Here is a 14,657-nt window from a genome sequence, read left to right as displayed (position 1 = left end):
CTCTCTCTCTCTCTCAATCTCTAAAATAAATAAGATCTTTTAAAAATAAAACTCACAAGGGAGACCAACAAATTTAAAAGTGGTAAATATTTTGCTATTATATATTTGGCCAATATGTTCTGTTCAGTGCCTATTTCAACATCTTGAATTTGAAGGCGACATGTTTTACCTTGTTATGCACAGGGCACCCAAACCACACTGTTATCACACACAATCCTTGAGGGCAGGAACTTACTGCACCCATCTTTCTCCAGGAACATAGGTATGACATCACTTTTGTGACATCCTACTGTGAGGACATTTGTTTGACACACTTGTTAAGGACATACAAGTGCAGGGGCGCTGGGGTGGCTCTGTGGGTTAAGTGTCTGCCTTGGTTCAGGTCGTGATCCCAGGATCCTGGGAACAAGCCCCACATAGGGCTCCCTGCTCACTGGGAAGCCAGCTTCTCCCTCTCCCTCTGCCCCACCCACCCTTTGTGCACTCACTCTTCTGCGCTTTCTCTCTGGTAACTAAGTAAAATCTTTAAAAAGAAAAAAGGACATACGAGTCAAACATCGCTCAGTATTTTTTGGGTTCTGGACACAACTTATTTCTTGTTTATAAATTTTACTGAAACCCATTTATGCTGTTACTTGTAAATGAGCCCACGTTGGGTGGGGCTCCCCTCAACAAAAGGCTCTAGGATCGGTCCAAGTTAAAATCCCCTGTTAGGGGGGACTGGGTGGCTCAGTTGGTGAAGCGTCTGCCTTTGACTCAGGTCATGATCTCGGGGTCCTGAGATAGAACCCCACATTCGGCTCCCTACTAAGTGGGGAGCCTGTTTCTCCCTCTCCTTTGGATTCCTCTGCCAGCTCAAGTTCTCTCTCAAACACATAAATAAACTTTTTAAAAAATCCCCTGCTAGTGCCCTAGTGAAAAGGCCTTAGCAACCTCCTCTCCCACTTTCTGGAGTCCCTGGACCACCCATGGTATCTGTAAATTGTCCATGGGTTCCCAATGCAAGAAACGGCCCTCCTTGGCCCTGGGTTATAGACTATGAAAGCAACAATTGCTGGCCAGGCACTGGGCTCTCCTGGAAATAGAGACTCTCACGGATTCTGAGCCTTCATATCCAGCTGTCTGTTATTCCGTGGGTCATGGTACCGCCCACCAGCTCAATATAGTTAGCAAGGCCTTCTTGCTACAGGCTGAAGCCAAAGTCTGCTTATCCTACCTGAGGCTGGGGGTGGTGCCTCTGTCCACAGTCCATTGCCAGACTCCATGGTGCTGGAGGACGTCAGCCCTTCCTTCTACCCTTGGACACCTAGAGATTCCCATGGGATCAACTGAGTGAACATCAATGGAATTGATACATTTGGTTTTGACGACCGCCTCTCACTCTTGCTCGGGTGCCAACTTCACTTCCTAGGGAAGCACCTGTCCTACACCTTAAAAGTCTCAGTGCGGGTTGAAATTGACATGGAGACAGCAGAATCCACTGTGACGGAAAACCTCAGATTAAGACTCAGTATTGGGGCACCTGGGTGGCTCAGTTGGTTGCGTGTTTGCCTTTGGCTCGGGTCACGATCCTAGGGTCCCAGGATTGAGCCCCACATAGGGCTCCCTGCTCAGCTGCGGGCCTATTTCTCCCTCTCCCTCTACAGCTCCTGCAGCCTGTGCTCTTCCCCTACTTTCTGTGGCAAATAAACAAGTAAAACCTTAAAGTAAAAATGCAAAGAGGTCTGAATGGATGGTTTCCTGCATACAATGGAGCAATTAGCCTTGAACTGCAAATGAAGATTTGGAGTGGCTTTTGAGAAAATGGACTAGGCAGTCCATCATGGACATTTGGAATAAAAATCGCTTAAATCCTGATGATAGGAGCTAGTTAAATAATTTAGGGTATATCCATAAAATGCTGGGTTTTCTTTTAAAGAACAAATTGGAATTCATTCACATTTTGGAAGATCTCTAAGGCAGAGTGATTTAAAAAAAAAAAAAGTCAGAAAATACTATACTCCCAAATAGGCAAATACACATATATTTCTAAAAGGCCGGAGAGAAATCAGGTTACCCATAGAGTGATTTCCTAGGCAACAGAAAAACAAATGGAACAAAAATTAAAAATGAAAAAAAAAAGAGAGAGAAATGGGACTTAGCGGGGGTCAAGCAAATTTACATTTTTTTTTAAATCGTACGCATCTTGTACTTTCATGCTGTTCACCTTGTTTCTCGTACAAGGTGTGTGTGTTCGTGTATTTGGTAAGTTCGGAACATTAAAACCAGTTGATGTGTTCCTTACCCAGGGTATATGTAGATACCTGCTCCTTGTGAAAACATTACAGCATTACAAACAATATTGGAAGTATCCTTGGACCACAGCCTCCAACCCCACCAATGTCTACTCTCATAAGAAGTCACCACTGTTTTCAGTTTGGGGAATACCTCTGCAGTCATTAAAAGACCTCTGTTCTTGTTAAGTCATAAAAGAATATTTTTATTAAGCTGAAAGCAAAACTGCAAATACATTACGTTTTGCAAAAGGCCATTTTGGGCTAAGGTAGACACACAGAGTGACTTGCGTTCTTCAAAGCGCCGTCTCCTCTCCGGCTTGAGAATCGTCTATTTCTTTGAGGGGCCTGTGGCCGCCATTCCAACCTTCGTGGCAGGTGACAGTATTTGGGGCGTGTATGTGGGGAAAGCATCAGTGACAGCATTTAGAAGAAGGTGCTCCGATCCATCCGTTTCTGGTCCTGGGGGGGGTAATGAGAGACACAGCTGTGGTGCGGGGCTTCACATCTTTTTTTCGGGGTGTGGATCCTAGGGCAGTGTTCAGATGTTGGGGGCCTTGTTTCTTAGCCACTTTTCCCCTTCCTCCTGAATCTGGGGGCTTCACGTCATGAGCAGAGGGTTTAGGTGGTGGAGAAGCTGAATGTGATTCCGCTTCTAGAAACTGGACGAAAAGTCCTGAAAAAGAATTGTTGGCCATAGCTCGGTGACTTGGTTTCCCAGGTGTGTTGGGGGCGCTTCTGGATCCAGGCCCCCCAGTCACCCAGCTGGTAACCCCACCTGGCCTTTCACTGAACAGCTGGCGCATCTGGTCTTCTTGGATCCCCAGCGTGCCTGCCATCAACCTTAAGGCTTCCTGCCGGTCGGCATCAGGTGCTTGCAAAGAGCCCACGAAGAGTCTCCTCAGGAGGGTTTTGTCCACCATGCCTTCGGACTTACTTACTAAGTCCATCAGTTTCTTCTGGGTGTCCTCCAGGACTTCCTGCTGGACCTCGTTCTGTTTCTTGACTTCTTGGAGCTGGTCTTCCTTCAGACCCAAGTCAGCCTTTGCTTTCTGGAAGCGTCCCTGCAATGACTTCAGTTTCCCTTCTAGGCTGTCTGCCTTTTCCATCCACTCGGCGAGTTCCAGCTTGAGGGCGGCTAGAACGTGACCGTACTGCCTCCCTTCCTCCTGGGAGGCTGCAAGCTGGAAGGCGGCTTCCTCTTTCTGCTGGGTGACCATGTGCAATTGCTCCCGCAGCGACTGCACCTGCACACTGGCTCGATGGCTCGCGTTTTCCAAGGCCGTGGAAGACAAAACGAGCTTTCCCTGCAAGACCGTCACTTCCTCTCTGAGCTGAGCCACTTTGCCTTCTGAGACCAAAGCTTCGCGGCGACGAGAATCTTCGGCTTCTGAAGCGACGTGACGCCGTCTCTCCAGCTCCTGGGTGAGGCGTGATTCTCTCTCCCGTAAATGGTGCACCTCCTTCTGGAGGGCACAGGTTTCCATTTGTTTCTGTGTCAGTGCCAGCAGGACTTCCTCTCTCTCCTGTGGACACACAACTGTCTGGTCCTGCACGGATGCAACTGCATCGACGAGCCGCTTCGCTTCCCCGGTCTCGCCCTCTTCTTTCCCTCGCAATACTTGCTCCAAAGCAAGTGCCTTCTCTTCCACCGCAGCGGACTGGGATTCCTCCTCTCTCGGCAGCATGGAAAGCCGCCTGTTGGTCTCTTGCAAGGCCTGATTTTCCATTTCCTTTTCTCTACACGTTTCCACGAGCTTTGCATTTTCCTCTTTCAGTTGACACACATCCGTTTCAAAATCTGCTAGTCTCTCCTTCAAATCGGTGACTGCCTGCCTCAAAAGGTCATTTTCACTCACTTGGCTACTGAACTTCTCCTGCAAAGAAAGCAATTCCTCACTTTTCGCTTGCAGTCGGAGCTCTTGATCCGGAATGAAGTTTTGCAGAACGGCCTGTTTCTCCTTCAGCGGCTCCATGTCGGAATCCCCGTGTTCCTGTTGTTTGCCTTCTCCTGGGGACGCGGCCGACACGGAATCCATCCATCTCTGCTTCTCTTCCTGGAGGGTTCGAATCATTGTATCTTTTTCTTGCATTGATTTTCTTAGCTCTTCTACCTCCTCTTGGCGCAACTGAGAAGACTGGCTCACTACGTCAGATGTCACGGCCTTCAGAGAGTCAGCTGGCTCTGAGGAGTCGGGGGAGGGCTGCAGGAAAATCGCATCCAGTTTCCCTAAAAGGAGATCCTTGGCGTGGCAATTCTCCCCGATGCTGAGCTGAATTCGTGCCAGGTCCTTCTCTAAGTGTTCTAAGGTTATTTCCTTGCCTCTGTAAGTCTGGATCAGGTCCATAGAGGTCGCCTGCAGTTTGGAATCCTCCTCGCTGCCAGGGCAAGCCTGCGCCTGGAGCTGGCGAAGATCGCTCTGAAGCTGGGGTGACTCCTGCTTCATGTTTTGGACCGTGGTCATCACCTGCTCTTTCCACTCTTCCATGATCTTCACTCGCTGTTTGAACGTGTCCCGTTCCCGCAGAAGCTCCTTGAACTGATCGATGTGAACGCCGCGAACCTCATCACCAGTGCTGGAGGTCTGCAGGATGGTCAATAAAGTCTGACATTTCTGACTTAAGGCATCCACTTCGAGGTCTTTTTCTCGAATAATGTGTGATAAATTCTGAATCGTTTCTCTAAACATCTCCTGACCACTACATTCAATTCTCGGGGACAGTTTCCGATTTTCCTCTTGCATCCTCTGGAGCTCTGCTTCTTTGGCAGCAAGTCTCTCTGTCATTTTCTGATACTCCCTTGTCAGATGGCTATTCTCCCTCGTTTTCTCATTTAAGACAGCCAACACTTGGTCGCTTTTCGAAGCACACTCTTGCAATTGCTGCTGAAGTCGCTCCACGTCCACACGCTGGCGCTGAGAAGCTGCAGAGATTCTGCTGGAAAGACCCTCGATCTCCAAATCCTTCTGCTGGATAATCTGAGTTAGTTTACCAATCTCCTCTTTGGACACCCGATCGATGTGTTCGGTCAATCGGATGTTCTGTTCAGTTAGAAGCTTCATCTCCACTTCTTGCTCTTTTATTCCTTGGACTGATCTTTGAGTTTCGCCTTTAGATGGATCAAGCTTCTCACTTCCGTTCTCTCTAGGAAGAGGCTGACTGCTTGTGACTTGAACGTCGTCACAGTGCTCTGCTGCAATGTGCTGGCTTTTGTCAGGCAGCTGGGCTTTCATTTGGCCTAATGTGTCTTGCAAATTCTGAATCTCCTGGTCTTTCGCTGCAAGGAGCTGAGCGCGTTCAATATGCAGCTGCTCCTGCTGGGATTGAAGATGGTCCACTTTCTGCTTCTGCTCCTGTAGAGACTGAAGCAGTCTTATCTTCCCCTGCTGCTGGTTGTGAATGATCTTCTGTTGTTCCTTTACTTCCTCCTCGAGGTCATCTTTTAACTCGTTCAGTTGGAAGACTTCACACTCCAGTTCGAGGATTTTAGGGTCAGGTACAGGGCGACTCTGTTGTCTCAGGCGCTCCAGTTCTTCTTTCAGATGATGATTTTTGGCGGTCACGGAGGTGAGACGCATGTCTTTGTCCTCCACGGTTTGCTCTAAAAGGTCATTGCTTCTTGAGGCTTTTTCTTTAATGACCTGTGTCAATTGCTTCTGCTCCTCCAAAGCAGAGGACAGCATGTCCTTGGTTTCTCTGTGGTCGGCGTCCATCTGCTCGATCTTCTTTTGGAGGTGGAATAGTTCCAGGTCTTTCTCTTGCATGAGTTGGATCAAACGTGCATGCTCTAAAGGTAACAATTTCTTGATGGTTTGCTTGTACTTCCTCTTCTCTTCCAACGCCTTCTTCTCAGTCCGATACAATTTCGCTACTAACCGCCCTTTTTCGATCTTTAAAGCCCTCACAGCAATGTTGTTTTCCAGACACTCCTCGTTGTTACGGAGAATCGATTCTTCCAGCTGGTGTCTTACATCTTGGAGTGCCAAAACCAACTTCTGGTTTTCTGCTCTGACATCAGAAGCAACGTTGTTCAGATTGTCGTTCAGCCGCTCCATCTCTGCAAGTTGTTGCTCCACCCGTCCAAGCTCACTTTCCCTTTGCTCATACTCACGTAGTTGTTGGCGGTGCCTCTCAATGACGTCGGCCAGTTGCTTCTTGTGGAGACTCTGTAATACCGATACTTCAAGTTGGTGTTCGTCTAGCTTCTTCATCTGTTGTTGTTCTAGGTCCCTGATGGTGGTCTTCAGTTTCCAAATTTCACTGGAGTCTAGTATCTTTGATGACGACTGAGACAAACGCCTCCAGTGACTAACCTCAGCCTCCAGTGTTTCGATGTCCTTCAGGAGTCTGTTGATTTGTGCCTGTGATGTGATGAGGTCGGCGAAGTCCATCTCCTCGCCAGTGGAAGTTCCCTTTCCCACGTGCCCGGTGAAATCAACGTGGCTGGTGAAGCAAGGCTCTCTGCCATCCACTTCCCCTGGGGAATGGTCTAGGCCAGAGCCCAGGCCACCAACCCAAGGCAACATCTCTGCGGGTCATAAAACTGTCCTGGTCCGCTGTGAAAAAGCGTCCAGTGCAGTCGGACTACCCCGCCAAGTGTCCCAGAACCCCTGCCTGCGCGAGCCTAAGAATCCCAAGACAATAAGCGTTTCTAGGCAACGCTTGCGTGGGCCCGGCCCCCCTCCCCTCTGCAGACCAGGTCCTTAGGAAAGGCCAAGGCCTTGGTCTTTCCCAAGGCCGTCTTTGGCCACTGGTCCCGGTCCCAGCCGCTCATCCCCACGACTTCTCACGCCAGGGCTGGGCCCCTTCCGCTTCTTCCCCCGCTTTCATGGCGGTCCTGGGCGGGTCTCAAGTGCATGCTCCTGCCTCACCGCCCCCAGGTGCCTGCCCACACAAAATGCACTTGGCCCTCGACTTTCCCCCTAAGTGGTATCACAGTACACAAACTCCTTTGGCGTGTGCTTTCCACGCAACCGAATCTTTTTAATGGAGGTGAAAGGTACACAGTCCCACGCACCCATCCACCTAGGAGTGAAGGTCCTAGGTGCATTTGACAAATGTCTACACACGTGTAAGGCATGGCCCTCAAGAGACTTTGGGCATTTCCAACCTCCAGAGGCTCCAGAGTGACCTGTCCCTCCCTGCCTCGTTAGCCTGCGGGGACAGTGAGTCCCACTCCTGGGTTTGCTGGTTCACTGGCGGCCGGGAGCGCTGTGACCCATCAACTGCCTCCCGCAGGTGTGCGGCCTAGACCGGGGAGGGGGTCGCGGGCGGTGGCGAAGACCGTGCTGGATAGGGGGCTCCTGGCATCTCACAGAGAGGCCTGGGGTTCAGGCCTTGGGTGGAGGAGGGGCTGGGAACCACACCCCTTGCCTGGTCCCACAAGGCCCCCCCGGTGGGCGGTGCCACTGGATGAGAGGCAGAGAGGGCGGGGCTCCCGTCCAGGAACAGCTCCACAGCCGCCTGGGCCCTGAGGTGATGCAGCCCTCTGAGCGGTTCCCAAGCTGCCCTGCCCAAGCCCCTTGGTCAGCCGCCTCCACCAGGAAGAAGCAATCCAACTGCATGAAGCAGGGGCCAGCTAGACCGCGGGTAGGCGAGTGCGCCGATCTGGGTTGGCACGGGATGAGCCGATTGGGGACGCTGGCCTGGCCGCCTCGGCAGGGCCGGCTGTTCTCTGGGCCGCGCGCTCGATGCCTTGCAGCACGCGGGATCTGGGACCGGGCTGCGCCACGTCGCGACCTGGAGCCCAGCTCTGGGCCAGCGCCAGAGCCCCCGGGGAGCAGCGGGGTGGGTCGTCATCCCGCCGCCCATTGTCCAGGCCCGCAGAGCATCGCCCAGGAGGGAGTGGACCCGAGCCTTCCCCTGACCTCCCCCGGCCTTCCCCTGACCTCCCCCGGGGTTGGCCCCGGGTGAAAACTCAGGTAACCCTTGTGCCTGAGGCCAGGCGGACGCTGTGCTCTGGGGGTGGCGTCCTCAGCCTTTCAGGTTCGCCCTGCTGCTGCGGACCCTCCACGTCCAAGTGCCTGATGGCAGTAAATAAGGAAGGGATGATCAGAGCCCATCGGATGCGCCCAGGGAGTTTCGGTGGTCCATGCAGGGGCTGTACAGGTGTTGCTGTTCCCAAACCCGGGCCCCTGTGGACCCGACTGCCCAAGTTTTTGATATTGACAAATTGGGAACTGGGTGGAAAGAATTGTGGAAACGCCTTGGGCCGACTTTTAGTTTAGCTCTTTAATAGCTTTTTAAAAAGCCTTTCTCCCTTTGGATTTGGAAGCAGATCCTTCTCCAGGTTTCTTGGGGACTGTTTTCATGCTTGACAGGAAACATTCTCCATTATGAAATGACAGAAGACACCAGGGTTTGCAGACCACCAGGCTGTTGGAACAGGAACCACTGGTGGTTTTGAGAGGTCCTGGAGGTGACTGTCATGTGCCCAGGTATCTGGGACACATCTTTCAAGGTCTTTTAGGGCAGTTAGCTGTACTGGACCTAGTGACTGTTTTTGCTGGGCAGAGACATGAAGGTGTGAGTCTTCCACAGCTCTTGCTTCTTTTTTTTCCAAAAGTTGGGTCAAAGGGGGAGTTTGACTTGGCCAGAACACGTGCGGATAGTTCCGTGTGTGTGTGTCTGTACCAAAATACTTTGACTTCCCCTCCCATTTCTTCAATTTCCTTGTTTAAGGTTTGGGTCCCCCCCACCCCACCATAACTTTTTGCTTAGTGGCTTAGTTTTGTTGTTTAACTTTGTTGCTACCCCACCCTATTACCTTAGTGTGCATTTATCCTGTTACCAGAGTTGATGCCTGTGCCCTAAGCCTAGTGCTGCCTACTTTTCTGTCATTTGTAGGAAATGATAGAAATAATGCCCAGCGGGAGGTAGACAGGATAGTAGTGATGTAGTTTTGGAAGGCAGGTGAGGTTTGGTGGGCTGAGATCTCGAGCCAACGCCCGAGAAAGAATTCTTGAGACGTCTTTAGGGCAAAATGCTGGTTTTCTTAAAGCACTGGGACAGGATCCCTGGGCAGAAAGAGCTGCTGTAATGGGGTTGTGGGGGCAACTGATTACATACTTGGGAGCTGGGAGAGGGAAAGAAAAGGGAGGGCTTCAAAAGAACTTTCCTACGCTAAAGAGGATACTGGAGACCTTGCCATTGTCAGGTTAAGGTTGTTTTCCCTTCTAGCAAGGTATTAACATTAAGATAGTTGGAAGTTTCCTGGAGGAATGTCACAGGGTATCAGCCTGTGCTTTGTCCTTCTGCTCCCTCTTCAGGAGTGGGGGCCAATGATTCAACAGAGAATCTGTAAATGAATCCTAAGATAATTCCTTGTGAGCTTTCTTACCCCTGCCTCCCTTTGCATTCTTAGTAACATGCCTTGTAAAATCAATATTCAATGACTGTCAAGACTGATTTGTCATGTTGTCATTCTGGCCTCTTTATATACTGTATCAGGAAAGGGGTGTTTGCTTTTTTTGTGCAAAGTTCTGAGGTATTTATTTATTTATTTATTTATTTATTTAATTTAACAGAGAAAGAGCACAAGCAGGGGGAGCTGCAGGGGGAGAGGAGGAAGCAGGCTCCCCACTGAGCACGCAGCCTGACCTGGGGCCCTATCCCAGGACCCTGGGATCATGACCTGAGCCGAAGGCAGAGCCTTCACCAACTCAGCCACCCAGGGGCCCCAGTTCTGGGCCTTTTCAAGCTACCAAGCCAGTCGGCCCCTCTTTGGCCCCAGCTTCCTCTGTAGCAGCTTCTCTCTTCACACCTGGATTCTGGCCATACGTGCCCCACTTCTAGTTTATGGAGAAGGCCGAGCATTCTTACCTCTTAGCCTCTACCTGAGATTCTCCAGAGTTCCTTTCACCACACCAGCCCTGCAGCTGCCTCCTACTCATTCTTCAGCTCTCCAGGCCAAGGTGTCTGCCTCTAAAAGGCCTTCCCTGATGCTCCGACAGAGAATGGATGGCCCCATCCCGGGGAACGTTCCTAAGTCCACACAGCACCTGGTTTTCTATGATGCAGTGGCCTCTTTACTTGTTATTGTTCCCCAGTAAACAAAATGCCTTGAGAGCCCTTGCTGTCTTTCTCTTTCATCTCCCAGGGTCTGCTGTGGTGCCTAGCACAGGGTAGAAACTCCACAAAGACTATCAAATCCAGTGTAAATCTAGTTCCTACCAGACCGCCCTGGCGGTGTGAGCCCAAGTATGGGAAAATGAAAACTGGATAGAGTCAGTGGTGATTCACACTGGGACTGTAATTCTGGCCCTGACCTTTGACTCTGTTTGAAAATCTTTATTGCTCGATGCCAGTGGAAGCCGAGGCTATTACAGAGCTATGAAGGGTGTGGCAGTTATGCTCCCAAAGTCAAAACTGTTTTTCTGGGGAAGCTTTTGCTTCACTGCTGTCGATTTCCTCGACATATCTGTATTCCTTCCACTCCGGTCATTGTCAAGGCCTCGGGAGGAAACACGGAGGCAGGAGAGAGCCTAGAATTGTGATTCTGTGTTATCGTGTTACTGACAGACATCAGAAGTGGGATTCTGGGTGCATTGCACTCAAGAGGAAGGCTAGAAAGCGTAGGTCCCCTTCGCCCATGAGTGAAGTCGTGTGTGTGAATGGCATGCCCATCGTGTGTGCTATCCATTCATAAAAGGCCATGTTGTCTTCCCAAGAACAAGGACCTTGTCAGCAACCGCACACTAAGGTTCCATGGGACGAACATGGGGGAGAATGAGGAATGGCTGCAAGGAGGGAGTTCTCATGATGTGATGTGTTTACAATGGGAGGATGAGTGTGTTTCAGAAGATGGTTTGTGTATCACAGACATGAGGCTATGTGGTGGTCTCATGACAGGGGGGTCCCAAAGAAGAGAATTAGGATGGCTGATTCATCAAGGGGCACTTATGGAGGCCACACTGTGTACTGTTCAAGGTATTAAAGAATCACAAGTGAACACAACCCAGTTTCTGCCCTGAAGGGGCTCAATAGATCTGTGGAAGAGACAGACAAGCAAGAAATAATTATAGACCATGAGACAAGTGTTTAGAGAGGGACAGCTAATACAGTGAGCAACACTCCACTCTGAGTGAATGGACAGAGGTACCAAAACCAAACAAACAGACCAGAAGGAAATTGGAGCAGAGCCTTTCCTCCCATCTGTAAGCACGACTTTCAATGTTCTCTCCTATTGATTAGGTCTCTTTTCCTTGTAAGAGAACCCAACTCGAATTGCCCTAAGCCAAGATGGGAACTTTACTGGCTCATATGTGACCCAGAGTCCAAAAGGACTATGGCTGCAGCCAGGGCTGGATCCAGGGGATCCACTCTCTAGACAGGCTGTGTCCACAAGGAGACACCCCTGCCCCACCCAGGTTTCCTCCCTCCTCAGTTCAAGTCCCAGAGGGACATAGACTACTTTTCACTGTGGCTAGAGCCCCAGGACAGACTCTGAAGATGTCTGGCTGGGTCCCATGCCATGCCCTGGAAATGCAAATGGAGTCAGCCCCACCCAAACCACAGGGAATGGCAATGGGGGAGTACTGGTCCCCCAGAGAACACTGGGTGCTGTTACCAGCAGGGGAGAAGGAGTGCTGGTCAGAATACACTAAGTATTACATCGTGTCTTTTGTAGGGAAAGAGAACCGTCATCTACTCTTGTGAAAATACAAATTAGTAAAGAGGATCTTGAAGAACAGTTTGGCAGTGGCTATTAGAATTCATAAGGGGCAATTCCTTGAGCCAGCAATTCCTGCACATACGCACGTGTACCTGTGCTTTCTACAACACTATTTAATAGAAAACCATATAAAATGCAGCTATCTAAAGGACCATCAGTATTGAATACATTAAGTAAAAAGGAATTTCCATGCAAAGGAGAACTAGAAAGCCATCAGAAATAATGAGGCAGAGCTATAAATGACAATAGAAGCACAGCCATGAGTTACTAGGATCCAGAATAGTTACAAAACAGGACGTGTCAATTATTCGCTTTATTAAAATTATACATAAATCTATTTATTTTGAGAAATGTAGATTCACTCATTCAACAGATATATATTGAACTACAACCTATGTATTTATTCAATGTGTATGTACAGTCTTTCAGCAAAAACTTACTGACCCTTCTAGGTGCCAGGCACTGGACTGTATTTGTGTTTTCATGTGTGATATTTATCCGTCTCTAGGTGTACTGTTCATCCATAGGAGAAAACACTCTGAACACTGGTTATCTTGGTGGGGGGAGAGATTATGCAGGGTCTTTACTTTCTACTTCATACATTTCTGCATCGATGGATCAAAGGTAATGCAAAGCGTTAGCTCCTTCATCATTCCGACACAAGTATTCACCAAATATACAGAAAGTTATGATAGCGACAGTGTGGAGAAAACAGCCAGGCCAGCACATGGCAAAGCCTGCACAGGTTCTACTTATAATCTGTAGGAGGGAAACGAAGGATGGGGGAGATGTTCTTTCTGGGAGTCTCTTCACCAGGAGCATGACTGTGGCACTGTGGTTGCACAGAGGCCTGTCTCGCTGTCTCATGTTTCCTGTGTTATCTGTGTCCACCATCCCAGAAGGCCATCCTCTCTGGGCATGTCCTCTGACCTGAATTATTAGTAAGCCCCCTGAATACTCTGCCAGACACAGACTGAAAACGATGGAACATTCTGGAAGAGGTTTACCTTGGACTGAAAGGCTTAGAGGTGAGCAGGGAGTTGCTGGAAACACTCATACTTAAAACGTGAGGGGAAACCCGGAGCACAGGGGCCGAGGAGGTGATATAACAGGTGGAGCAGGTCAGGTACAAGACAGCGGGGAGCAGTGCGGGGGGACTGGAGGATGACAGCCCCCCTCCATGAAGCAGCCACCTAGGACTTAGGGTCTGATGCTGCCAGATTGGATGTTCCCAAGGAAAGCTGGAAACAGAGATTTTCAGGAAAAAATCTATTTTGCACTGGTTGTAAATCACTGAAACCCATTTTGTAAAGATTGAAGAACGGGGACCTATGGACATCTGTTTTAAATTCCTTCACGGTAAATGCGATGCAGTGTAAACGTATCAGCAGAAGTACACTCTGCGTGACATCGCAAGTGCTCACTCGCAGGTGCAGACAGACAGACAGACAGACACACACACACAGACACAAACACACACCCCTTTTAAAAGGAAAAGGGGAAAAAAGCAAAGAGCGTTCTGTAGTGCACATCGTACCACGTAGGTTAAGGGTACTTGCCGATTTGAAGTGGGTCCTCCGAATGTAGTTCTGTAATGGGTTGTGATAAGAAAGGCTTGACTCTGTGGGAAGATGGGAAAGAGAGAAATGAGTCAAGGAGCTCAGTTTCAGCAGAACCGCAAACACCCACTCCAGGAACGGCAAATACATCCTGCTCCTGTTCAAAGCAAGGGCCACTCACTCCACAGGGCCTTCTGCTTCCTGACGTCTGGCCCTCGGCACACGCACTCACACTTCAGTGGATCGGGGCTCCGGCGAGGTCACTAAGCAGGACACTCCGAATCGGATGCCCACTCACAATCTCATCATGAAATACTGAACACTCAGAAATCGCTCAGGATACGTCAGCAAGGATTTTCCCGATGTTCCAGGTTTTCCAAGTCGTCTCCAGTTTTCTGCCTCTTCTCAAACAAAATCTTTAACACAGTGCTCACCGCTCACAGTTCACTGAAAAAAGGACTCCTATTCAGACTTGAAGTCAGTAACGTTGATGCGATGACTCCCTCCTCCACGATATGCAAAAAATCAGACCTCAGAGAGCTGAATCCTCCATCACAACAACCATACACAAAGGCCAATGCGTTTTTCAGCCCAGAAGCACCTCTGGGCTTGAGTGAGAGCCCGCTTCCTCTTAGTTCACTCGGGGTCCCAACAGGCTAGGACGTCGTCTGCAGAGGCACAGCCTCAGATGCCAGACGGCAACCGATCAGCATATTTTCTGTAACGGAATCCTGTATTTGGAAAGGGTGAAAACCTTGTTTTCATAGGGTAAACTAGATCAACCTCATACTTGAAAACTATTTCCAGATGATGAGAATTAGACATCCTTGAAGGACAAGCTGAAACTTTTATGCTCACCAAAATTTTTTTTAAAGGCAATTCTTGGCATTTTATTGAAATCACTCATTTAAAAAGAAGGAAGGGAGTTCCCTTCCAAACCCTCGGGCTTGAGGCCAGGGCTTAAATCTCAGCTCCGCCCCTTCCTTCACAGGTGCCGAGATGGAAATTCGCTTCACTGCTTTGTGCCTCGGTTTCCCCACCAGAATTCACGAGGCTGCTCTGAGCACTGAGTGAGATGATGCATGGGAAGCATTGCACACGGTGCTACAAAAGCTCCCAGCAGGATTCACAAACTCGCCCTCTACAACTCTG

The 14,657-nt window shown here is 49.6% G+C and overlaps 1 protein-coding gene across 12 annotated transcripts in view; it reads right to left on the bottom strand.

Moving 5' to 3' along the window:
- Window positions 1–468: 468 nt before the first annotated feature.
- The window catches only part of LOC125282343 (thyroid receptor-interacting protein 11-like), a 52,186-nt gene continuing 37,997 nt past the window's right edge, over window positions 469–14,657 (bottom strand). For 5 of the 12 annotated variants that reach the window (XM_057307584.1, XM_048216951.2, XM_057307576.1 and 2 more), the window contains one exon: window positions 469–13,567. In XM_057307584.1, coding sequence (XP_057163567.1) covers window positions 2,687–6,799 — 4,113 coding nt within the window. In that variant the 5' untranslated portion in view covers window positions 6,800–13,567 and the 3' untranslated portion in view covers window positions 469–2,686. Of the gene's footprint in view, window positions 14,237–14,657 lie in introns of all 12 variants that reach the window. The other 7 variants (XM_057307578.1, XM_057307573.1, XM_057307575.1 and 4 more) reach the window with 3 other exon arrangements.

This window comes from Ursus arctos, unplaced genomic scaffold (genome assembly GCF_023065955.2).
Source record: "Ursus arctos isolate Adak ecotype North America unplaced genomic scaffold, UrsArc2.0 scaffold_50, whole genome shotgun sequence".
NCBI lineage: Eukaryota > Metazoa > Chordata > Mammalia > Carnivora > Ursidae > Ursus > Ursus arctos.
This window is presented reverse-complemented; position numbering and strand designations above follow the sequence as displayed.